The sequence below is a fragment of the Asterias rubens genome, chromosome 18, assembly GCF_902459465.1.
Source record: "Asterias rubens chromosome 18, eAstRub1.3, whole genome shotgun sequence".
Taxonomy (NCBI): domain Eukaryota; kingdom Metazoa; phylum Echinodermata; class Asteroidea; order Forcipulatida; family Asteriidae; genus Asterias; species Asterias rubens.
In genome coordinates, this window is record NC_047079.1 from 8,035,761 (window position 1) to 8,062,013 (window position 26,253).

Sequence of the window (26,253 nt, forward strand, 5' to 3'; positions counted from 1 at the left end):
TGGACTGTGTAGTATTAGAGCCACCCCAAATTCATCTAATAATTGCCTCCTTAACAGGGTCATTTTGCACTATATTATAACATTGAGGTGCAATTAGTTGCAACTTGTTGGAAGAATTTGATGTATTTTCCAGTTGATGCATTTTCCAGTTAGGATTGATGTTAATCTTAATTCCATCATTAAGGAATTGATCATGATGCTCAGTTAACCAAAAATGTCTTCTTCTTTTTTCTTCCTGTCTGTATCGAACAAGACACATTAAATCAAATCAAATCAAATCAGAATAACACATGGTCTTCTCCATCCCCTTCTCATTACTACAATGTGACTGAAGACAAAATCAAATTAAGAGATAAAAAATTTAAAAAACTAACCTGAAAAACACACATGAAAGCTGGGAAACCTTAAAGGAACACGTTGCCTTGGATCGGTCGAGTTGGTCTTTGAAAAGCATTTGTAACCCGTTTGGAAATGCATATGGTTAGAAAGATGTTTTAAAAGTAGAATACAATGATCAACACAAATATGCCGCGAAATTGCGTGGTTTTCCTTTTACTTTGCGAAATAACACGGTCGGCCATTTATGGGAGTCACAAATTTGACTCCCATAAATGGCCGACAGTGTTAGTCGACGAGGTAAAAGGAAAACCACGCAATTTCGAGTGATACTGTGTGGATAATTATATTCTACTTTTAAAATATCTTTCTGATCATATGCATTTTATAACAAATGGTTGACAACGCCTTTCGAAAACATATGACTGATCCAAGGCAACGTGTTCCTTTAAACCCACACTCCTGCTTGTTCTGGATGTTATTGCTGCCTCGGTCTACTCCCTCATGAATAATTCATAACAAGACGGTAGTTTTGAATGAGTTCATGCAGCGGTCAGCTATGCCCACAAGGGGCCTGCAGTTAGAGCGCTGTCTTCATCTAGACAGTGAAATACATGATGGGATCACTGCTCAACATCTTCAGTCAATTTTCTTTCCCTTTCACTATACTGAAGGGTTCCTCATTGCATTTCACATACTCTATGGATGCATTGCCTAAATGTACAGGGTGTGTACATGGGTTAGAAAGCAAGGATATTTAACAGCAAGGGAGTTTGGGACATGAATGTTTCAACAGTGATCTTTGTATATACTGCATGTTCACGTCGCTGTCCCCTGGAGTTCTATTGGAAGCTTCTGGGAAGGGGGATCTATGACAAAACTAATTAATGAGGTCCCAAGCTGAACTTAAATGTGGTTTGCGTGAAATGAGGCTTAGCTATAATACAGGTTTACCTTAAAAGGGATCTAGCTAAAATGCGGTTTAGCTTTAACAAGGTTCAGTTTAAACGAAGAGCTTTAATGAGCTTCAGTGCACTGGTTGGTTATGATTGATTGATTAATTGATTGATTGATTGGTTGATTGATTGATTGATTGATTGATTGATTGACTTTTTTTTGACTTTTCAAAGCAAACACTTTATTCATTCACAAAATATACAGGATTTACAGAAACATAGAAACTAAAAAGCTGATTGATTGATTGATGGTCCAACTACTGGGTGTGATTTTTATTTCAATAAACCATTTCAATTCAATTCAAATGATGTTCAATTTGAGGTTCAATCAGGTTAATGTTTAACTTTAATGAGGTTCACTTTCCCATCTATTAGGTACTTGCATTGACTCTCCTGGGGAATATTATTCTATTTGTTTGCAAAAGGAATAAATCACGTGCTTCATGTAGGTTTTTGTTACCATTCCCAAATATGTCAGAGATTATTAATAGTAGTTTCTTCTCTGGTTTTGTTTCCCTAAAGAACCATCTGCCACTCATTGGCATTGGACATACATGTAATGTAGGATTGAATAACTCAACATATATATCAACAGTGGCTGTTTAATTACATTTTAAAAGCCAGTTCCATTTTTTTAAACATCTGGTTATATTGGTATTTGGTTTGTATGTTAAAATGTTCATTGCACAAAACCTTTTAGACCTAATGCAGTAAGCTGATAATGCACTGGGAATAGGTAATTATTTGATTATAATAGCCTACAGTGTCATCTGTCTTTGTGTTATGAAAACTATTGTTTATGTTTAATGTCTCACCTAAAAAGGTTTTTCATTATCATGTAAATAAATGTTTTTATAATACATGAAATGGTTTTGTGAGTTGAAGATAGAAGTCCGTGTAGATTTCTGACTGAATGACTACTGTCCTACAAAATGTGCAATGATTTGTTTGCATTTTGCATTATTGATGCGTCTCGTCTCCCATGAACTAAAACATTCTGCTTTTGTGTTATTGCTTTTTATATAACACCCAAGCAGATCCTTGCCATGTGATTGGAGGATTGTCCGTCACGTGATAGCAAATAAAAGTACCATTGCACGCTGAGTCACTCACCGTGCTTTTTCGTTCCATCCGAAAACTACCATTGCACGCTGGCAGCGTGCAATGGTACTTTTCGGATGGAACGAAAAAGCTGAGTAAAAACATCACTGCGTGCGCGTGTCTTTGGTAACGCAGCAGGTGTTACTGCAAGAAGGCATAGTAAAATTACTAGCATTCAGCTTCTACAGTTGAAATTGTTTGTTTTGAAAGTTGTATCTTTCAATCAAAATGACAAAGATCTACTTGGATGTTATATAAAACAAATAATGAATGTTTTTCATTCGTGCAATGGTGCAAATATGTTCATTCGTTGAAAGCTGGAATGTTCCATTCAACTCGGCTCCGCCTCGTTGAATAGAACATTCCATCTTTCAACTCATGAACATATTCGCACCATTGCACTCATAAACATTCATTATGTGTATAATATTCTGATAGAGAGGAAAAGAAAAGAAAAGAAAAAGAAAAGTGTTTTTACTGTTGTCCTTGGATGACAATAAGAGACTGCCATGCTAAATGTACACAATGCATTGCTTCTATTATTCCTCTGTTGGATTAGGGTCGTCTCTATTGTGATGGAATGGAATAGTCCGTGCACTATTAAGAAAGACCATTACAGTGTGCACAGCAGAATACAATTAAATTAGTTTCATCAAATCCGATTTTATGCCGTTTTCGTTTAACTGGGGATGATGAAGCTTCTGGAAAAAGAAGTTAAAAGAAAGAAATTAAAATATTGAACATTACAAAAAGGGACAAAAAGGGACAAAACATTTTAGAAATAAAAACTTAAAATTGCAGCATTATTTTGGGCGGCATTATTTTTTTTTTGTCTTTAATTTTTGTTGTGTTGTTGGTGTATGGTGAGGACTTCACATGAGGTTTATGTGTAGCATGTACAGTATCATGTTTCCACAGCTAGTGAATAGTGCATGTTTGAATGCACTTTAGGGAAGAAGTAATTGAGCTGTTAAGCCATTTGGGAACACCCTTGAAACCAGAGGGCAGGCTAGATATGCACAGGTTACAGAGAATCGTACTTTATGTAATTCCTTTTGCCTATTGTACAATAGAAGAGGACACTTTACATGGAGTACACGACACTTCATATGAACTGTAACAACTTTCAGTGTTTCATCACTATGCCTGCAGAGTCTACTCTTGTTGGACTTGTATCATATTGGGAGAATGAAGGATTCACAAGGGCTGTGTATTGAAAAAGTACAGACTAGAAAAGACCAGGGCCTAATTTCATGGCGCTGCTTAGCGTAAGCATTCCTAGGCATTCTACGCTTACAAGGCTAGCGCAGAAATTTGGCGCTTACACTTAAGCGGGGAATTGTGATCGTAAGCGCAGAATTCTGCGGTAAGCAGAGCCATCGAAAAAGAGCTCTGTTGTCTTCGGTCACGTGACTGTACGATGCCATTTTCGGTCCATGTGTAGCACAACTCAATGTCAAGTCTGGCACCCTGAGTGCAATTTCCTCATACCAGATTTTAGAATGTCTATCCCCCTGGGTTAAAGGTTAAAGGTGAAGATAAGGGTTTAAGGTTATGGGTTAAAGGTGAAGATTAAATTAGAGCATCATTTCCCCCCATAATTAAATCAGAAAAGAAAAAACTTCCTTAACATGGTATGTTCAGTACAAGATCTCAGGCACCACAGCACAGGCAAGACGACTTTCAACATAGAGGGCCTGGCTACACTAACACGGTAAGAACTTGAGCATTGGAACTAACCAACTATGATAACTTAAAGTGCATCTTATTGTTTTGTATTGGTTGTTCTCCATGAATTGGTAATGGAGTGCTTGCTTGGTCAAAATAACCAACTTGAATGCCCAGTCTGTAAGATCCAGATGTTTTGCTTGGCAAATTACTAATACTGAATTTTAATTAATTTTTGTTTGTGATAGTTTTCTGATTGTAAACAAAAAAGTATATATTAACTGTTTTGACAATATTTCTGACCCTTATTTTGGCTTTTCCCTTTCGATTTTGACAGAATTTCACATGATTCATTTAGGAAACTCTTATTCTTTGGAACGCCTATGTAACGTCTTCTAAAACGACTTTGTAATTACAAGTGTGATGATTCTGTAGTTGTTGAACTGCCTGTGAGTGAGGTTACAGCTTCAGCAGTCAAGGCATGTCAGCAATGCATACTTGAAATTCACTCTCTGTGCTTAAGTTTCCTAATAGTTCACCTCCAGAATAAAGACTGTACTTTGCTTCATTAGTTTCCTTTGTTGTAAATTTGTTCAGTCTTACTTGTTCTTCTTGGAAAGTATTTGAAAGATAGTATGTGCTTATCATGCATGACATTCTTAGGGCCACTGATTTTCCGTTTCAGAAAAGTGCAAATTCTGTTTGGCAAAAACATGAATTCCGTTTCAGGCACAAAAAATTCCGTTTCATGTTTTTTTAATTAGATAAAAGGTTGTTTAATACCCAGGGACACACTTGTAAAAATCAATTTGAGATAAGTTGCACTGTTGACTTCGTAAAATGTTCATTTGAACTGACAAATTTCAAAAAAATACTTTTTTTTATAATTGTGGATTATTTTGTATACTGCTGTTCTAAAAAGGTTGCACTGTGACTGCAGTATCAATGCACATGATGTGATAGACTTGATTCCAAGTCTAAAACTGCAGTTGATTCTCTGCATCAGCCACATTGTAGGCTAATGACAGGAGTGTATCCACAAGAGGGCGCTGTTTCAGCATGATCAAAGACTTGGGAACAAGTCTATGGACGTGACCATTCTCCATCCACAAACAAAATGTCAGCCATTTTGTTTTCGCTTTGGCGACAGAATGTTGACAGTTTACGGTTTTATTTTAGACCTTTCCGAGATGAAAAAACATTGTATGTGTTCTTATAGATCATAGGTAAGCTAGTTTGTGTATTATTGTTGGTAAAAGAGAGGGAGAAAATGCAATTTGGGTGAACAAAAAATGTTTAAAACGTGCCGCGAATAATGCCCTTCGCTTAACCATGTTAACAACGTGTGTACATCATGTGTGTAAACATTGAGGATGGTGTGAAGTAGAACAGAATGATCCACGGTTACGATCTCGTCCTTTTTAATGGTCTGATTTCTGATGCCTTTTTAGTTTAAAAAAAAGAATCTTAATAAAGAATGCAATTTCAATAGTTTTGGCGTCAAGAAAAAAAAAAAAAAAAAAAAAAAAAAAAAAAATCGAATTTTCTGAAATCCCGTTTTCCGTTTCAAAGGGCGGATTCCACGAATTCCGTCCGTTTTCCGCGATCGCGGAAAATCAGTGGCCCTACATTCTTCCTACTTGGGAAAAATCTGGAGATTTGCGATTAAATGGTCTGTCTTTTAGAGCATACTACATGTGTAACCGTTGGTGAGCATATTTTTTTTAATAAAGAAGACTTGTACACAAAAGCAGTAATGCTTCTGATGGCAAGTTAAAATTGTTGTTGTTGTTTGATTTGCAGCAAACACGGCATCCAAATCCCGGCTCTGTCCCGAGCTCGGGAATTCCTACAGGAGCCTCCCCATCACCATCCTCCAGTCCCGGCGTGGTGAACACACAGGGCCTGGCAACTGGTACGGCCCATGACATGAGCAACAAGGGGGCACCTAGCCGCCCAGGTCTCGCTCCCTCTCCCCACCAGCAAGGCAATGTGGTACAGCAGCAGCAGCAGCAGCCACCTCCGGGGATGATCATTCAGCAACAATACTTGATACCACAGCAGAGAGGAGCAGTAAGTAGTGACTTGGGCTATTTTTCAATTTATCAGAAGGAAACACTTGAAAATCTTAACCTGGCTTCAAAAGGTGCTAAACTCTTTTTCTGATCAGTTTGGAGTGTTTAGTTATTGCCATTGATCAGCTTAGGAACAAGTTGGTGAATGATGTGTTTTAACAATTAAACATTCCTACAATATAATCCAGAAAAAGGACAATGCAGAATGAAAAAATAAATTGATTCTAAATGGATGTATTACCCTTTACAGCCGATGTATGTCCCGATGAATAACCAGCAGAATCCACGTGGTGCGATCCAAATCCAACAAGCTCCCAGCTCTGGACCCCAGCAGATGACGGCCGGGAGCCCGATGAATCCCATCAACCAGTACCACCAGCCGTTTGTCATACCCATGATGCCACAGGGAATTAATATGTCTCAGGTGATTATTAAATGGATCTAACTGAATTACTTTCCCAACTTCTTTGCTTCTCCATGTTTATCTTCCCAATGATCAGATAAAAATGTTCATATCAAATACCATATCAGTAATTTGTTTAATTATCTTGGGTTGTTATAGAGATAAAACTGTTTGAATCAATCCAGCTCCCCTTTACCTCCTCATCCGTCCCAAAACAAAGTATTTTGAAGAAATGAAGAACCATTATAGCCGCCCCCCACACCTTTAGCCCGGTTTTATCATGAATGATTTTGTTTTAGGTGAGGTGTTGTGATCCACCATCTGTTTCCAAAAAAAATAAAAAATTGATGGATAGAAAATAAAGCCTACATTTTTGAGGTCAAAGTTAATGGACGATTTGCAACTGAGATTGAATTGGATTGGGTTTTCTCATTCTTGTTTTCTGTTGCAGTATCAACAAAGAGATCAAGCAGTGTACCAGCAGCAACCACACTTGAGTCAACCTTCTCAGCCACAAGTATGCACATTTTGCTTTGAAGTTTAAATTTCTGTCAAATTTTATTTGTTAAAATTAAAAAGCAACACACTTGAGAATAGGTATTACATAGTGTGAGTGTGTTATGACAAAGGCCGAAACCTTGAAGTTTGTTTCTATACAGATTGTATTGATTGTTTAATTCCGGTTCACCATATACACGTAGCAGTTTCTTTATTAAAACTTGCAATTTGTTTTACTCAAAGTCCCCCTTTAAAATGTTTTATGCAAGTGTCTGTTGTTAAAGGAAAATAGACTGTATGTTTCTAATGTAAAATTGAAGCCTTGTTAAATTAGCTTTCATATGAAGCTTGTCTAAATACCTTTTTAATTCCAATCAGAAGTGTGTTTCTAGTCTCATGCTATAAGTAGGCATGCCCATAGGCAGTTTCCCCCATGTTGAGGGTTTGCTCCATATCAAACTGGATCTACAGGTAGTTGGTGGGGAATCGCACCCGACTTTGTAAAACACCATTGTCTAAACAAACCCATTTTTGTTTGCTTATTCAGTACCAGCAAAGACAAGTGTACCAGCAGAGACCTCAATTCAATCAGCAGAATCCACAGGGACAGATCTATACACAACCCAGCACGCCACCATACTATTCAAACTCACAGCCAGTAAATCTGCAGCCAGGAGGTAAAGAAAGAAAAACTTTACTTTTCAAGGGTAGGGTGGGCAGAACATTGAAGGCCATTATTGATGAGATATGTTGGTGCGTTGTTGGTGGTTAGGGAGGAAGACTTTTATAGATATATATTTTGAACAAATTTGTTAATCAACTTTTTATCCCTAACAAGTATTGTCTTTTTTCCAAAGCTACATTTTTCCAGAGCAACCAGCAAGGAATGGTTGTCCAACCCCAGATGAGGCCTCAGGCTTACACAGCCACAGTCCCACAGGCACCCCAGTACAATGCCGCCCCAAAGAAAAAGAGCCTTATTCGTATCGTGGATCCCAAATCCAATCAGGATATTACTGATACGATCATCCGCGAGGCTTCCATGACGACGACTGGTAGCTCCTCGCCTCATTCTGGACAATCAAGTGCTTCAGGGACCCCACCAGCTGTAAGTCGCTTCTCTTTAACTGTCCCAGGTCGCATACTTTATTTTGGTCAAGACATTGATTTTTTTTGGTTTGGTTCAGTGAGTGTCAGTCTTTTGAAAATATCTTTGATTGCCATTTGTAATATGCTAATGTAATAAAATGCACCCTACTTTACGATGTCGCTCTTCTCTTTTTAAGATCAGCTTCTTGCTGATGGGTTTTAATACAACATCCCTAAACAATCACCAGAAATATAAATAACTTAAAAAATGTTCATGAGATGCATTGGAAAGTTGAAATAGAGATATTTGCAGAAGGAACCTGTTCATGTTCTGCATACATTGTTAAAAACTTGTTGGACTTTTTTTTCTAGACTATTGTTAATATGGAAGAATTTGAATTCAACAAAATACTTAAAAGCTGCATGGTTATATACATGTACATCTGTATCTTTGTATTTGATTACATAATAGTGAATAGGAATTCAAGCTTCAATAACTTTGTTGATGAAATCATTCACCTGACTCTGTGCTGATTTTACTTTGATCGCTTCATGTTGAGATATTTGATTTGTGTTCTTATCAATTTATGATGTTGCTTAGAATGCAGGGTTATGAGTCTGTCTTGTGGTGCAATTATGTTCATTTATTTCTTGAGAATGATGTACAATCTTGTATTGATTATTTTTTATTTTGTACGTGTTCGGTAGCCTCTCTTTAGACTGTGCAAGTCTCTTATGTATTCAAACTTCCGGAACCAAGTTGTTCCCAACCATCTTGAGTTTTACTCTAATTTTGTTTCTTCAAATCATTTAGTTTAACATGGTTTGTGGCTATACCAAGTTTTTTGGAAAGTAAAGCTTAGCTATTAATTATAAATTAGTAAAAAACTAGAGAAGAAACCTAATCTCTGTTTTCAGATCATTTGTAATCAATTAAGACTTTTGCCCAACTGACTTTTACTTATCATATAAGTAAGTGGCCTCATCTTAAGTTTAAAATGAATTCAAAATGAGACTTTTTTTTAATAGAAAAATATATTTCTGTTACGAGTCTTTGATACCTGTGTAGCTTGCACAGTCTAATAAGATTTTAGTTAAAGCTTTATTATTTTTATTAAGTTTATCACATTTTAATTTGCTTTTCTTGTCGTGTGATGTGATTTGTCTGTATGCCTTTATTTTGCTTAATCCAGCAGTCTCAAACACCTCCACAGAATCATCAAGCCAACGAGAAACGTGCTGCTATTCAAGCGACCTTTGCAGCCCAAGTTGCACGTTTAGCTCACGATGCCCCCGCACCACATGGGTCAGAAGGGCAAATAGCAGCCACAAATCAAATGAGCGTAAACCCCCCTCAGAATCCACTGCCAGAGGGAGAACTAGCCAAGGAACCAATAAAAGGTGCACCTCCTGAGGTAGTTGCACCAGCAGTAGAGCCACAGTCTCAGCAAGGATCTGCAACTATCCCTGATCCTAACCCTGCTGTTCCTGCTGCTGCTCCTGGTGTGGTCGCTGTTCCTAATCAAACTATCAAAGTAGAAGCTGCTCTGGAAAATCAAGTGGTTCCTGCATTGCCTGAGGCAGCTGCCAAGACTGGTGATATTGTCCAAGCCACTCCCCAAGCTCCCAGTGAGGTGTCTTCCACAAAACCATTTGAACAGGCAGCCACAGTTGTCAGTGAATCTGTTAAACAGCCTACTGTGGTTGAACCAACAACCAAAGCCACACCTGCTGTGGACTCCAGAACTGATATGCCACCACAAGATGACCCTGCACAAGGCAGGGAAGAACTCCAAACAGAGAGTAGTGACTCTGACAAAGGTGCTCTTCCTATGGATGTGAAACCACTCCCAGAAGCTGCTAAGCAGCCAAATCCCACTCCTGCCACTAAAGATTCAGAGGATCAAAAACCAGCTGAGGTGGACTCTAAAGTTGTTGTTGGAAAGCAAATTGATGAAAGTGTAAATAAAGATGCCAAGGATGATGTTATTGCACCTACTGCACAAGTTGTCAGCAAAGAGAAGAGCGAAACAGCAACAGTTGAGGGTAGTGCATCCACTGTTACAGGTCAGTCACATCGCTATGACAACGGAGAAATAACTCAAGGAATCCACAGCAAATGCTGTGGTGCTTTGCTGTGTTGACATTTGCTGTGGTGCCCTTGGTCCAATACAAACTTGTGAGATTTCCTCATAGAAGTGCCCCTTAACAGAGGAAATTTGCTGTGACCCTTTCAAGAATGAAATTCAGCGCTGCTATCTGATATTGTCTCTTTCAGTAATTGAAACACAAATCTATGCACAGTTAATATTATTTGCCTCCTAGTAATGATTGATTCTTCAACCGAAAAGAGATCTCACTGGATACTTGGGTTTCTTTTATAGCTAGAGGTTCAGAGTCAATATTGTAATATTCAAATTGATAGCAGGCCTGAAACTTCATGCTCCTGGTCATTGCCTTGGTGCCCTTGAAATGGTACAGTAGAAATTTACAATTTCTTCATAGGGTGCCCTTTGCCTTGGTGCCCTTTCCCTTTCAAAAATGAAGAGTAGAGTCCTATTGTAATGTTCAAACTGATAGTTAAACCTGTTCTGCTTGGCACTTTGCTGTTGAGTGATTTGAAATGTGTTAAGTATGTGCTCGGAAAGACGTTATGTTAACTTTAAATATTGACTCTGATGCTTTTATCATTTTGTTTTCATTGAAGCATCAGCAAAAGACCCCGTTAAAAAGAAGAATCAGAAGACTAGACTTAAAGATTTTGAGAAGAAGGGTTTGAAAGATGAAGATGAATTAGAGGCTTATCGCTCTGATGCACCTGAGGTAAGATTGACACTTCATATTGTATTTAATCAGGATTAAAGACATCTTTATGATATCTTGATCGCCAGTCTCCTGATGATGACTAGAACAAACTAGACCAATTAAGAACGCGCCCTGCAGCAGTTAAGTTAATAACGAGACAAAGACATACCCATGGACTGACTGAGCAAAAGTAGTAGTCCTGGCCATTTTATTATTTAGCCCAGGTAGTAGTTAATAAGCAGGACAGTTCTTTTCAGAAGGGAGTGGTCTCCGAATTCTGAAATCTACTCCGTGACAGTAGAATAAAAAGCAAGACCTAGTTCCAGAATAACAAAATTTACACAGCAAAGTAAATTTTTAAATGGTGTCATGGCAAACCGAATGTTCATTGATATCTCTCTATGCATTGCCTGAAAAACTATGTTTATTGTTCTTTGTTGATCCTTTCCAATGCCAACTGAGTAGATTAGAACTAAACTGGACCTCGGTGGAGGATGTCTATGGTTACAGTAGGGCCTACACACATAGAAACTAACATGTCTTAACCTCGTTCATGTCTTAACCTCGCTCATGTCTTAACCTCGTTCTTAATGAAGAAACAGGCACCAGAAGAGATAGAGACAAAATCAACACTAGATGAGAAGACGGAGATGGAATCTGAATCTAACGCAACTCAAGAGGTCAAGGTGAAAGTAGAGACACCAGCAGAGGTGCCATCCAGCGAGGGAAAGAAAAAGGATCCAGAGGAAAAAGAAGTTGTTGTGGAGGATACTAAGGAGAAACAGGAGCAGGAGAAAGTTGAATCTGAGAATGCTAAGAACAAAGAAGAAGCGACTGATGAGGACCCTAAGGCATCCTTAAAAGACAACAAAATACAGCTGAAGTACACCTATAGGGAAGGTAAGATAGGAAGGGGATTAGTATGAACAGAAAAGGCCCAGAGGAAAACTGGAAATCAAATTAATATTAAGTTCATAAAAACATGCCCCCGAGTAGGGCTTTCAAAACCAAAAATGGTGAGACAGGAAGGGGGATTAGTATCAACTGAAGAGGCTCAGAGGAAAACTGGAAATCAATATTTTTTACTTTTTTTTAAAAAATATTAAGTTCTTAAAAACATGAAGATATAACCACATAGAATAATGCCCTGATTGCAAAGTGGGGCTTTCAAAGCAAAGGTAAATGTATGTGAGCAGGCTTCATGCTCGCAAGTTTTTGCGCTCCCAAGCTTTCCATTTGCGCTCACAGTTAAGTTTTTTTGTAACAGCCTTAGAGGTTAGGGTTTAATTCAATCGTATTCCTTACCCATTAATTATCCTACTCCAGTTGGATATCAAAATTTAAAACGGGACTTTCTAGAGGAGACCCAGATAAAAGAAGTATATGTAATTCCTGTTTTGTTTGTTTTGCCGTTGTTTCTTACAGACCAGTGGAGTCCAATGAACCCGGAAGGGAAGAAGCAATACGGCCGCGACTTTCTGCTGCAATTTCAGTCGGACTGTAAAGACAAACCAGAAGGTCTTCCACACATTCCAGACATAGTGCTGGAAAAGGTACGATTAGCAAAATTAAACTCTCTAGATATCATGCCTGTAATTTAACGCAGTTTCTCCTTTCCCAAAAACTTTTGGTTCCTCCAAGTTTTATTGTGAAATTGCTACTGCCAAGTATATGAACAGTTTGTATTTTTTTCTGAATTTAGTATTCAGAATCTTGTGTCATGGAACACCCAGGGGTGTGTTTTGGTGGCTGTAACCATTAACCAATAACTGTATCGGTCATTGACTAGTGATTGACCAATTGCCAATTTAACAGAATCAGTTGTTGGTTACGACCATGAAAAACACATCCAAAATGGTTTGAGGGACACCATTTGTCTAAAGCTGAAGTCATACAGTCTTAATTGTATGATTCTGTGGATGTGATCAGAACTTTACTTTGTTGGTGTAACTTTCTTTGTATACGTAATTGTGTTTGCATGTGGAAGCACTTTAAAAGCATCATTTAATTTTCTATGTTTACCTTTTGATTTTGTTGTTCAGGCTGAGATAAGGCTACCAAGTACAGAAATGCCAAGCAGGATAAACAACAGAGTGGACTTTACACCACAATACCTCAAGTCACCTCGTGGTTCAGTAAGTGTTACTTGATTATTATGCCTTCATGACTAGTGAAATTTACTACCTGACTAGTTGCACTCCAGTAGTCACGACTTTGACACTGATTTGATAGTCATTACTTGGTGTTACCGCATCTCTTCTATATCTTATTTCCACCATGCAAAGTTTCAAATTCGACTTTGACACTGGTCTCAACTTGTTGTCGGTAAAGTTCTAATTATGTATCAATGCAGGTATAATATGGTAACAATCAGACTGAAATGTGAAGGATGCATTGCAATGAACGCCATTGCAGTAATGAAGTCTTTTGATTGATATGTTTGTCACAGCATAAGAACTTGGCAAAGATTTGTATGCTTTTACTATTGTCTTTTGTAGATTAAGTTGTTTTAGTTATCGTTTGAATCTCAGTGATGTGTCAGACTGTACCAGAAGAATGTTTGCAAAAGACTATTGTTTTCGATGCTGTGCATTCAATGAGAAACTTGTATAAAACTTGAGTTCCTAAACCAATAAATAGTATTTATCAAACTCCAATAAATAAGTTGTGTTTCTGTTGCTACCTTTTTCAGCAACCTCCACCAAACTTTGGTCAGGGTGTTCCTGGGGGCCGACGTTCCTCGAAAGAGCCTAAGAAGGTGATCCAGAGAGCGTCTCAACCTCCCAAGCTCAGCACTGCTGGAGACAAAGCCTGGAAACCTGACAAGGATGTGCCTGACGATACGGAAGAAGCTAAGACCCTTGTGAGTAATAATCTTACAGAATGGAATTGTGGAGTCAGGAATATTGTAGTTTGTGAGAGATTTACGTAAGTTACATTTCTGGTGGTTTGTTGTTCTTCAAAATTATGTTAAATAAACTAGCCTACAGAAAAAACACAGGACCACAGACCTGAGGCCAGAGTACATTTAGTGTTGGGCCAGTAAACTCACAATGAGACAGCCCAGTGGTCATGTGTTTTTTAATTGACTATTATGACAGTAACACCTCATTGGGTAGTATCTCTGTGAACAAAATATATTCACAATTTTTCTGATATGTCTTTCAGTTCCATTGAGTATCGAAGTAGCATGGCAAATGAGATATATGTTCTCAAAATGTTTGTTCAACTCATTTTGAATTTGGTCTTGTAAAATGAATTCTGGTCCAGTAAAACTGTAGTCTTGTTGATTTTGCCCCCACATTCGAGCCCTGTTCGAGGGGTGCAACATGTTGTGAATTGTGGTTCGGAAGCACAAATTGTAACATCACTTTGATATGAGCGTGATATTTCTTTCACTGTGAGTACATGATTAATGTATTTAAATCCTTTTTTATTTGTTCTAACAGGAACTTATGAAAAAAATGAAAGCTCTGTTGAATAAGTTGACTCCCAATAACTTCAGCAAGCTAAAAGATCAGGTGTTGGGTTACTCCATCGACACAGAGGAAAGACTTAAAGGCGTCATTGACACCGTCTTTGAAAAGGTAAAGAAGCTACTTCCAGGAAAACTGCAAGAGTGTTGATTTATTTTAAAAGATTTTGTCAGATCAATACATGCCTCAATTTTAATTATTTTTGTTTAACAGAAAGTGTTTATGATGAAAGCATTCAATAAAATATGAAGACTCTTGATTAAAAAAAATAATGAAACTCTCCCTAAAATGTCCTGTATATATTTATGATGAATGCCTCTTATTATTCTATTTTTGTTTGTTTGTAGGCAATAAGTGAGCAGGCCTTCAGTAGAACATATGCACAGTTGTGTCGAGACTTGTCTCAGGTAAGAACAAACCTGGGTTTGCCATCGTTGTTTGGAACAAATGATAAATAATCTTTGCAGCTACTTGGTGAATTAAAAACCTGCTTTCTTAGACAAAAACAAGAACAGAGGTCTGGAATGTGGTTTAGAGTGAAGTGGTTCGTTGTTTCCAGCGCCCTTATCCCAATTTGGGGCTGGCCATCCAGGGATGAAAACCCTCAGTGAACATTAATTTACACACATCCTTCTGACCACCATCAACTCTGGGGTCAATGTTCTTGAAATCAGTGCCTAACTACACTTTCTGAGGTGGATGTAATATGTATGCAGGCCGGTATGCCTAGGTGCAAGGGCACCAAGGCATTTTCTCCTTTGGTAAAGGGTCACCCTATGAGGAAATTGTAAATTTCTACTGTAGCATTTCAAGGGCACCAAGGCAATGACCATGGTGCATTGAGGCAATCGCCTTTGTTACCTCCGTGAAGTATTAGACCTGGTGTATGGCACTTAAATTGAAACCATATGAATAAACTGTGAAGGCAGCATTTTAAAGAAGGTTTTGAATTTGTTTTAACATGATGTATTTTTATTTGAATTATGACAGCTGAGGGTACCAACAACCTCTGGTCAAGGTGTTGTTCAATTCCGCACCCTACTCATCAACCGATGTCAAAAGGAGTTTGAGAAAGAAAAGAATGACGAGAAAGAAGAGCAAATTGCAAGAGAAGCCATCGCCAAGCTGCCTGTGAGTAGATGACATGAAAGTTAGGGTTGGGAGGTTTTATTTAGTGTTATTAATTGAAGGATATTGATGCACGGTACCACTTATATTGGGTTGGATGTCATTAATTTGTCGTGGCCTGGGTAGCTGGTGTGTAATGTGCTTGCCTCTCACCAATGTGGTATGGGTCCAATTCCTGGCCAAGGCTATACATGAGTAAACTAGTGCACTTTCAATATCTGGCTGTGTTTGATGGTCATGTATGGGTTGATGTGGCTGGCAAAGGTGCCCTGCGGCATGCCTACGACTGAAACACGTTGTTGGTGCGTAATGTGCTTGCCTCTCACCAATGTGGTATGGGTCTAATTCCTGGCCTAGGCTATACATGAGTAAACTAGTGCACTTTCAATATCTGGCTGTGTTTGATGGTCATGTATGGGTTGATGTGGCTGGCAAAGGTGCCCTGCGGCATGCCTACGACTGAAACACGTTGTTGTGACCTGGGTGGATGGTGCGTAATGTGCTTGCCTCTCATCAATGTGGTCTGGGTCCAATTCCTGGCCAAGGCTATATGTATGGGTTGATGTGGCTGCCAAAGGTGCCTTGCGGCATGACTGCGACTGAAACACGTTGTAGCCGCATCTACAGATCGGCGTCTCGGCTGCAAGTAGGAATGATTAGCCTCTAATATGATTCATATTTTTACTATTTTAAGACCATTTTGGTCATGATGTCAACTCTACTAAAGCTCATACAGCCATGAGGGAAATATCACACCATGTAGAATGTCCTGCCACTCTGGAAAATAATCTTCTTATTTTCTTGTTCGTGTAAGCTTGTCTGATAATGATGAATGTTTTTCTTTAAGGTGGATCAACGAGGTGTGGCCATGGATTATCTTCAGCTGAAGCTAATCAAGAACAAGCGCCGTATCCTTGGTAACATCCGCTTTATCGGTGAGCTCTTCAAGCTTCAGATGTTGATTGAGCAGATTATGCATGACTGTATCTTCAAGTTGCTATGCTCCAAGGATGAGGAGTCTCTGGAGTGTATGAGTAATCTTATGAGTACAATAGGAAAGATCTTAGACCATGAGAAAGCCAAGGTGGGTCAAACTGGGTATTTATCCTTCTCTTATTTCAGTACCCTCACTAAATTAGGGGAGGAAAGAGCTTTAGCAACAAATCTTGGGCACCATCTAAAATTGTGTTGTGAACCAAAAAACCTGTCTCTCCCTCATTTTGAAGTCTCAAGGTCATATTCATTTATTTCTATTGCCCAAAGTGTTTCCATCATTTCTAGGTTACTTTTAATTGGCATCACATTTTATTTCCAAGGTATCCCACAAATTCCTTGTATGATTGGTTGTTTGTTCTTCAGATGCTTTTTGATGGTAACTTCAACAGATCAGGACAATCATGATGTCTATTTTCACAGCATTTATTCTTGGGTTGAATGACCTCAAACCTCAAAATTAAATTCTTAATTTTCTTGGTTTTGTTTTAGAACCGGATTGATCAGTACTTCACCCAGATAAAGAACATCATCAGCCAGAAGAAGACCTCGGCAAGAATACGATTTATGCTTCAAGATGTTGTTGACCTCAGACAGGTAAGCTTCATTAGGTCAATCAAGTTGTCCATGACTGGGGAAGCTGTAACTATTATTGTTTTCTGATCAAACAACGTTTTAACCAGTCGGGAAGTTAATAATATTGTTGCATAGTTTAGTTACAGAGGTTTGAGAGTACGTAAGAGGAGGTTTTTTGCACAGTACATGATAATGAGGTTGAGGTGAAATTGTGTAAACCATCTTGGATTCCTTTAGAAAATAATTAAGTGATCAATTTCTAATTGCTGTTTTATTTTTTTGAAAACCTTGAATACTTTTGCAGTAAAATTATAGTTTAGCCTGTTCATTTCTGAAATAACAGCGAAGAAACTGGGTCCAAAAAGTTGTCAAATGCAGACTGCAGACCATCTTGGATTTCTGGGAAAAATAGTTGAGCGACCATTCGTAAAATAAATTGTTAAGACTGTTGCAGTAATATGATCATTTTTTCCTATCGCTAAAAAAACAGCAAAGAAACTGGATTCCACGAAGGGACACTGACAACCCCAAAACACTTGAGCAGATCCATCAAGACTACAAACGAGATGAAGAACGTAAGAAGATGGAAGGCCTCCAAGCTCAGATGGCTCCACCCCCACCAAGGATGTCTCGTAATAAGAGGGATCAACCACAGCGAGTTGGTCCCCCTCCACCAGAGGGATGGAGCACGGTCACATCAACAAAGGCTACCAGGGTAGCTGTTGATCCTAATAAGTTCAAGGTCATGAAGGTATGAAACTGTCTTCCTTGTTTCACAAGACTCGCTTATTACAAACTTATTTCCCAAGTTGTTTTCGTGTGTGAACTTTTGAAAGTGCCTCCAATGATTTGCTTTGATGAATGCAAGTGCTTTTAAAGTTGTTTTTTTTTAATTTTATTTTTCACTGGGTGCTTATGTCTTTTATTGTGGTTTGCAGATTTGTTGGTATACATGTAAATATACACATGTATAACCGCAAACTGAATAAACATTGTTTCGGGAAAAATGCAGTCTTTTTATCGAGACTTTAAGAGAAGATGTGATTTGGTTATTTGCTTATTTTGTTCTTAGCAACAAAGCATTGATGTTGATATCCAACTTGGGCCTAGTGGGCCAAGATCTTTTGGTGGTTGGAGTCGAGGAAGCAGTGGGGGTAGCAGCAAGACACAGACAGAGCCTCCAGAACCAAAGCAGAGTAATCGATTCATGATGCTGTCTGATGAGAGGAAAGGAAGGTAAGATAATAATTAACTCTGATGTCGAAGGTTGTGGATGGGGAAGATGCTGCTGTGTAGCTGGTCTATTTTGGGTACAGAGAAGGTTGTGGAAGGGAAAGTTGCTGCTGTGTGGCTGGTCTATTTTGAGTGCAGAGATACATATAATGCACTTGATCCTTCTCACATTTTCAAAGAGACAGTCAACTCTTTGTAGTCTTGTGATTGTTTCTTCAGTGATTGAGAAGGGAACATTAAACCTAGGCCCAGTTAATACTCCTTGGTACCTTGTACATTGTAGGTACTGTAGATTCCAGACTGGCTTGCCACATTGTTGTATTCAATTCTCATTCAACAACTTAACACGCTATCATTTTCGTGGGATCTCAGTGTGGAAGGATGTTAATGTTAATAAAGAATAGTTTTGTTTTATTTCTGTAAAGAAATAACTGGTATGATCCACAGTTCTGTTTTGGCTTTAAATTTAAAGCCATTACTAGCAGCTGGAGAAAAATGTTTAGAGTTGGCTTTGGAAAATAACTCAACTTTTTATTTTGGATGGATTCAGAGTTCCAGAGTCCAAGGGTCGTGGTCCTCAATCCTTACAGGGTAAGAGGTCCAGCTCCTCCAGGGAACGAGACGAGATGAGCAAAGAGAGGAGGTCAGCCATCGCTGAGGTCCAGAAAATGTCTCAAGCTAGAAGATCTCAATCCAGAGAGAAAGATCTGGACAGCAGAGGTTCAAGAGGTAAAGTTCCTCAAACTTTGTCAAGATTTTGTTTCAAATTAAAAAATATACTTGTGTTAATATTTTTATAAAACTTTCAGCTTGGATGTTTTAATGTCTGGTTGATAATTTGTACTTGAAGCAAAGCGCTTCTTGGATTTTTGATCGTTATTAAATTTTGGATATTTGGGAATCAAGGGTTGGTGAAAAATGTAGGAAACATCTTGTTGAAATATGGAGACACTGTCAACATTGAATCGCTTTGGCTTTAAGCCAGCTGTTTCAATTTTAATGTGTTGATAATAAATATATCAGAAATATAATATGCTAAAACCAACCTCAATATGTTGTTAAAGTAATTTTGTCAGTCAATCAGATATAGAAATGTTTTGTGGGAAAGGTTCCAATTCCTTTGTTCAATATATTATGTAGGTAAGCAAGAAGCAGCCCCAGTTTCCGCTCCAGTAAGAGAGATTTCCAGAGCGTCAGCAGCACCAGCTATCTCAGAAGATGTATTTGAAAAGAAGGCCATGGCAACGATTGAGGAATTCCTCAGCATTAAAGATATCGAGGTAAGAAAGCATACTTTGTATCTCTGTAGCTGTTTGTTCTCAACACTGTTAAATTACGATTGAGGAATTCCTTAGCATTAAAGATATCGAGGTAAGAAAGCATACTTTGTATCTCTGTAGCTGTTTGTTCTCAACACTGTTCAATTACGATTGAGGAATTCCTTAGCATTAAAGATATCGAGGTAAGAAAGCATACTTTGTATCTCTGTAGCTGTTTGTTCTCAACACTGTTCAATTACGATTGAGGAATTCCTTAGCATTAAAGATATCGAAGTAAGAAAGCATACTTTGTATCTCTGTAGCTGTTTGTTCTCAACACTGTTCAATTACGATTGATGAATTCCTTAGCATTAAAGATATCGAGGTAAGAAAGCATACTTTGTATCTCTGTAGCTGTTTGTTCTCAACACTGTTCAATTATTTTCAAAGTGGTCCATGACATGGATGAAATCTGTGCTGTTTCACCTGAATGTCTGTTTTACACAGTAAGGTATAATACATCAATTGGTAGAGAAAACTGCTGGACTAAATTGACTAGCCTCTGGGTCTGCAGTAAAGTGTATGTTTTGAGTCATGTGATAAGTGTAAGGTTTCATACAGTTTAAGTAAATGTGAAGGAACCCACTGTAGATACTGAAGTGTGAGGATTTAGAGTTGAACAAGCAATTGAGCTGAAGGATTTATAAAGATGGCAATCTTTAAGAAGAATTCTTTACAGTAGTATCTTGACAATTGTTTTCTTCTTTGACTCGACAGGAAGCCCTCATGTGTGTATTGGAGTTAAACTCCCCTTCCCGCATGCACATCCTGGTACGTTCAGCCATGAACTGCTCATTGGAAAAGAATCCAGGAGCCAGGGACGCTGCTGGGCTACTATTCCATAAACTCATCAAGGCTGGTCACCTCAGTAAAGAACAGTTTGTCATTGGGTGAGTTCAAACTCTGGTCAAGCAAACTTGTCAAGTTTCATTTGTGATCACAGATAATGTGAACCTTACCCTGGAAGTTGCCTTCGCTAGTTTTTTCTAACATTTCACTCAAAACGTCTCCGTTCACTTAGTAATTCTGTCTCATTGAACTGATACACTGTTTCACAGTTATGAATTGTATTTTTTTATTTTTTTGTCTTGTTGTATATACATGGCCTGACCGGGTGTGTATGGATTATAATCTTTATCCTTGTGCGTTGTTTATTGTGCAATATTTGTATCTGCGTTAGTGCGTTGCGTAACTATTTGATATTTGTGGTCCTTTTATAACTTGTGTGATCAATGTTATTTTCTTATTTCTTATGACTTATTAAACTCTTTCAGTGTTGGTTACTGATTTTCTTTTACCCCTTCTCTCTCTATCCAGTGTGAAAGAGGTTCTAGAATATGCTGATGACATGGCTCTATACATCCCCATGATTTGGAAGTATCTTGGTGAGATCATTGGTGCAACGTTCCGTGACAACTCTTTATCTCTTAAGGTCCTAGCTGATACGATGGAACCTGTCAAAGCAGCTAGGAAGGCTGGAGACCTCATGGCTGAGATATTACATACAGTTGTCAACTTAAATGTAAGTGGGACGTCAAACTTTATACAATGTATACCTTATTGTGGAGAGGGTAGGTCTGGACCTCTGAAGTAACCCTAAAAATTGACATGGTCAATGGAAAGTTCCCATTTTGAACGTTCCCGATTGACTGGACCATGAGCACATACTTAATGGAACACAGCCACACTTCTTTGGGACTAGTCTTTTTGGAATCTTCATTCTCAACTGCAACATCAGTGTAGGAAGATTTGCACATGGTACTCTTGCTGCCTATGAGTGGTGTGTGGACATAGCGGTTAATGTATTGAAATAACTCTATGAAAACACTATTGCCTGCATCAGGTAGGCCCAAGCTTCTCGTAATAGGTTTTACATAGTTTGACGGTTCTTTCTTGACAAAATGAATATAATCTGACTTAAAGATGCTAGATCAAATTTGGGGCTTATTTGAACATGAATTATTATGAAATAATTTTCACACTTTCATTATGGAATAATTTTCACACTTTTTTTCTTCAGAGTGCTGATGTAGTTGGGGAAATGTGGCAATCATCAGGATTCACATGGGACATGTTTCTACCAAGTGGAAAAGATGTTCAAGAGTTTGTAAATAATAAGGTACGTGCTATCGTTATTCTTGACTCAATAAGAGTTGGAAAGTAAAGTAACTCAATGGTTTGGGAAGAGTCTTTTCTATTCTTATATGACCAGTGAAGGATTTGTTTTGTACGTTCAAACCGTTGAGCTTTTATCAACATGAAACAGTACTTATCCGTGCTGTTTTTTATTTTCTGTATTTATTGATATTGTTTTAGCGGTGCACTATTTGATGTTGTCATAAAAGTATTTAAGTTGCCTACATTAAAGTTGTTTTATTTTTCTAGTTTTGAAGAAGAGGGGAAAACAGTTTCCCGTTGCTATTGATGATCCATTTTGTCAAATTATTTTACAGAAATTAGGTTTTACTTTATTGACTGGTACCAGCACCACAACAAACAGTGGCGGGGATGCCAATGCTAATAGTCTGTCAGATGAGGATTTGGTCTCACTTATTAAGAGAGAACTTGGAAGCATTCTGGCCACTATTGAGAATGTCAACGATAAAGTGTTTGACTGGATTCAGGTAAGTTACTCAACAAAATGTTAACATGTTTGCCGTTTAACACTTCCTTTTTTAAAATTATATTTTACTACTTGTTGTACGTCTTTTATAAACAATTCAGATCTTGGGCTGTGATGAGTTTTTAATGAGCCAACAATAACAACATGTCAACATGATTATTGGGAGTACAATGCTACCTAAAAGTGTTACTTCAAGTTTGTTTGAAGATAAGTGTTTAAAGGACTGCACTTTTCAAAAACTATTGTAATAGAGGAAAAGTCATCTGTGGTGTTGCCTTATAAGTGAAGATTTTGTTCATACACATTGTTCAGTACTTATATCTGTGTCAGTGAAAGCTAACTTGATTATTCTGTCTTTGTATTTTCTCTGCAGAAGAACCTTAACATATCAAGCCCTGAAAAGCAAAGGCTATTTATCCGTGCCTTAGTGACTGTAGTTGTGCAAAGCACTATTCAAGGTAAGTGACCTCTAATTCCCTGTTTGAAACCACGGATTCATACCTAGCTTTAGCTTAGTCTGCCTGGTTTTAACGCTCCCCCCCCCCTTTCCAAACCGAGGGTCTCGTTTTAAGAATATAACAGACAGAGCCTAAGCCATTCTGCCCCTCTCCATACCGAAAGTCTTGTTTTAAGAATAACAGACAGAGTCTAAGCCATTGCGAAGCTGTAGTACCAGTGAAATGGTTGGCTAGTGCTTAAAGTGCTCCCCAATCACCAGTGTGGGCCTGGGCTGATTCCTGGTTGGGGCCTTATGTGAATAAGGTTGCGCTTTGTTCACTCTTTGCCACAAGGATTCTCTGGGCTCTGGTTTTCATCTTTCCAGTGAATTGAAAACTTATGATCTCTGGCTGTGCACTGTGGTGCCTCCTTTCTGTTTCAAGCTAAATTGGCCAAAACAAATTGTAGCTGACTATGTTATAACTTATGCTCTTTTATTTAACATCAGGAGATAAAGCAGAGAGCTGTAGAATGAACCATGATCTACTAAATGTCCGAACAGCAATCCTGAAGCGTTATATCAATAATGACAACAATCTAGAATTGCAAGCTCTGTATGCTGTTCAAGCCTTAAACCAACATTTGGAAAGCCCTCCAAGTAAGTTGAAACTAGCCACAATAATATTGTTATAACACACCCGGAATGTTCTCAATTTAGTTTTGGTTTATAATAATGGAATGATCACACGTTTTGAATTGTCAGTATTTGTGTCCATATTAAATGTTGCCTCAGTTTGATGTTCTTCTGTTGTGTGTTTATAATATTTGTTCCAGTTAATGTAAAAATGAAAAGTGCATTTGTCTCATATTAAGAATGGTTAACTTTTATTAACTAAAAGTTCTCCATCTTATTTTTTAAATGTTAAGTGCATAAATTATGTTTCAATATTTATTTCAATTGTTTATAGACGCGGAAAACAAAAATACATTTCACTTTGTTTGTAAATGTTCATGTGTCACAATAGAACAAAAACTATACTATACTAATATACTATAACCATGGTGTTACTGCAAGCGACTATTAATTTTTTACTATAACCATCCATGTTGAATAAAAACGTCAAAATCTGTTGGGTGATAGTTAAAGCATGTTCAGTTAACAGTTATAGGAACAACACTTGACCATTTTCTTACTGAACGTTTTGTCAAATACATGTAATTTGATCACAGTCCTTCAGCGATCCAACCTTCAAGTCTCTATTAATCCCTATTTTTTTCTTAAGCAAGTTTCTTCTCAAAAGATAAAATACATGATGGATGATTTAAGTTTGATTTCACACTGAATATCTCTTTCTCTTTCTTATCTTTAGGACTTCTTGGACTAATCTTCAATGTGCTGTATGATGAAGATGTCATACCAGGAGAAACCTTCTATGCCTGGCAGAAAAGCTCTGACCCTAATGAGACTGTTGGTAAGGGTGTGGCTCTAAAGTCGGTTACAAGCTTCTTTGATTGGCTTCGTGAAGCAGAAGAGGACCCTGCCAAATAAAATACAAATCTTAACATTTAAGCAAGTTTCTTCTCAAAAGATAAAATACATGATGGATGATTTAAGTTTGATTTCACACTGATAAACAGTGCCGGATTTTTAACGGAATACACTGCTTGATTATCTCTTCTGCTTTTATATATTTTTCCCTGCAACTTTTAGAATTCCATGGGGTATTGTGTTACTGCTATTAGTTATAAGGCTTTATCTGTAATGTTATGTGACAAATGATGATGCACTAAAATGAAACCAAGCTACTCTCCAATTTCAACTCACAAGTGGGATTTACTGATTGCTTTTCTTGAGAGTTGAGAGTAAGAAATGCTTAGTTTATTGGTGATGGAGATTGTTGAGCTGGAGCAAGGGTTTGATGATCTGCTCCAAGCGTTAGCTTCGTGATCGTTGGCTACATGATCGTTGGCTCCATGATCGTTGGCTCCATGATCGTTGGCTCCATGATCGTTGGCTCCATGATCGTTGGCTACATGATCGTTGGCTCCATGATCGTTGGCTACATGATTGGCTTGTTGAACTGCTTTGTAAGCAATATTGGTGATTAACTGACTTGATAGTGAGTCATATAGAGACGGCTGGAGATTGGAGCTTGTGAAGATTTGTGGCTTTCTTCACTGGTAAACAATATTGGCTTACTGCTTATGACTGGTGGATACCAGCAATCTCAACATGGCTGAATTTGTCTAATTGCTCATCCCGGTGTCGTTGTAGACAAGTTTAGGGTTTGATTGGCAAGTAAAGGAGAGTAATTAAAAAGGTATGGAGCAACAACTAAATAAATTTTAATTATACTAAATAAAAATAATAACAATACTCCATCTTGAACAAGGATGGGGCTCAGCATTGTTGGCATCCACCCCCTTTTAAAACTATTGTTAAAATTATAAAGAACTATTTAAAAGATGTTTAAAAAACGGTTAACCTGTTGGAGGAAGGTACAATGATGTTTTAAACTGCTGCACAATAAATGTAGCACTTACATAAATTGAATTTATTTTGTTGTAACTCATTCATCTAAACTACTGTCTTCAAAAGCATTTGCCTTTGTGATGCATCGCTGTAGCATTTATACTATTATAGGATAAGAGAACTGTTTCTTACTCTGATTCTACCTAAAAGCAAATGTCCTGGTCCTCACTTTAGATCCAATTGTATAGTAGTATATAGGGCCATCCTTGATGATTGGGAGTTATCATTATTAAAAAGGGTAGGTCCCTGATTGTTAAAGGATGATTGGACTTTGTTTACAGTTGGAAAACCCCCCAAATCTTTATGATGCAGAGGTTTGAACTCCAAATAAAGCATTGTATAATTTGAAGCTTTGATGTTATGGTTCATGCAATTCTGGGTTTCTCCAGAAAAGTAGAATCGGGTTTTTTAAAGGAGATCTTTGGATCTGCTCTTTTTCTAAATTTAATTGTTAAGATTAATTTATTCAGAAGTTACAAAATTTCATTTGAGAGTTTATGTGGTATATGTATCCTTTTGGAAAAGAAATCAAAAAGAGCATTGTTTTGGTCGACTTGGCTTTATTCTTAATATAAGCACAATGATGTTTGTTATGCTAATCTAAGATTACTTGACCTATAACCCCTGACTTATGACCTGTGATATCATAAATCCCATTTTGATTAATATTCTTCATTACACTAGCAGGTCAATGCTCTTTTGATTCAATAAGAAGAAATTGAACACAAAGTTGCAATTCTAGCGGATTGTGTTAAGTGGCACTGGAAATGTTTTTAAAAATTAAAATCAGCAAAATTGTCTTTAAATCATGAAAAACATCACTTAAAAGTGCTGCACAAAATGTGGAAAGGGAAAAATGGATATATTTTATTTTATGAGTTTTATGCGGGTTGTTGTTTGCTGTAATTTCTTTTCTTTTTTCACTTTGCTATAAATCTTAAGTGTCATATTTCTGTTGAGTAATTCCTGTTAAATCTGTGACTTCTAAGGCTTGGGTGTCGAG

The 26,253-nt window shown here is 37.8% G+C and overlaps 1 protein-coding gene across 1 annotated transcript; it reads left to right on the forward strand.

Annotated features, from left to right (window-relative positions):
* The first annotated feature begins 4,012 nt into the window (after nt 1-4,012).
* LOC117302639 (eukaryotic translation initiation factor 4 gamma 3-like) lies at nt 4,013-24,541 on the forward strand. The gene is made up of 28 exons (XM_033786621.1): nt 4,013-4,107; nt 5,865-6,134; nt 6,387-6,560; nt 6,991-7,056; nt 7,585-7,715; nt 7,893-8,145; nt 9,320-10,193; nt 10,834-10,949; nt 11,528-11,831; nt 12,357-12,484; nt 12,974-13,066; nt 13,624-13,794; nt 14,381-14,518; nt 14,755-14,814; nt 15,398-15,538; nt 16,383-16,619; nt 17,021-17,125; nt 17,595-17,855; nt 18,177-18,340; nt 18,888-19,066; nt 19,478-19,617; nt 20,374-20,546; nt 20,974-21,178; nt 21,677-21,775; nt 22,110-22,280; nt 22,653-22,737; nt 23,226-23,375; nt 24,088-24,541. The coding sequence occupies exons 1-28, from the start codon at nt 4,030-4,032 to the stop codon at nt 24,264-24,266; spliced, it is 5,145 nt and encodes a 1,714-aa protein (XP_033642512.1). The 5' UTR covers nt 4,013-4,029; the 3' UTR covers nt 24,267-24,541.
* Nucleotides 24,542-26,253: the final 1,712 nt, after the last annotated feature.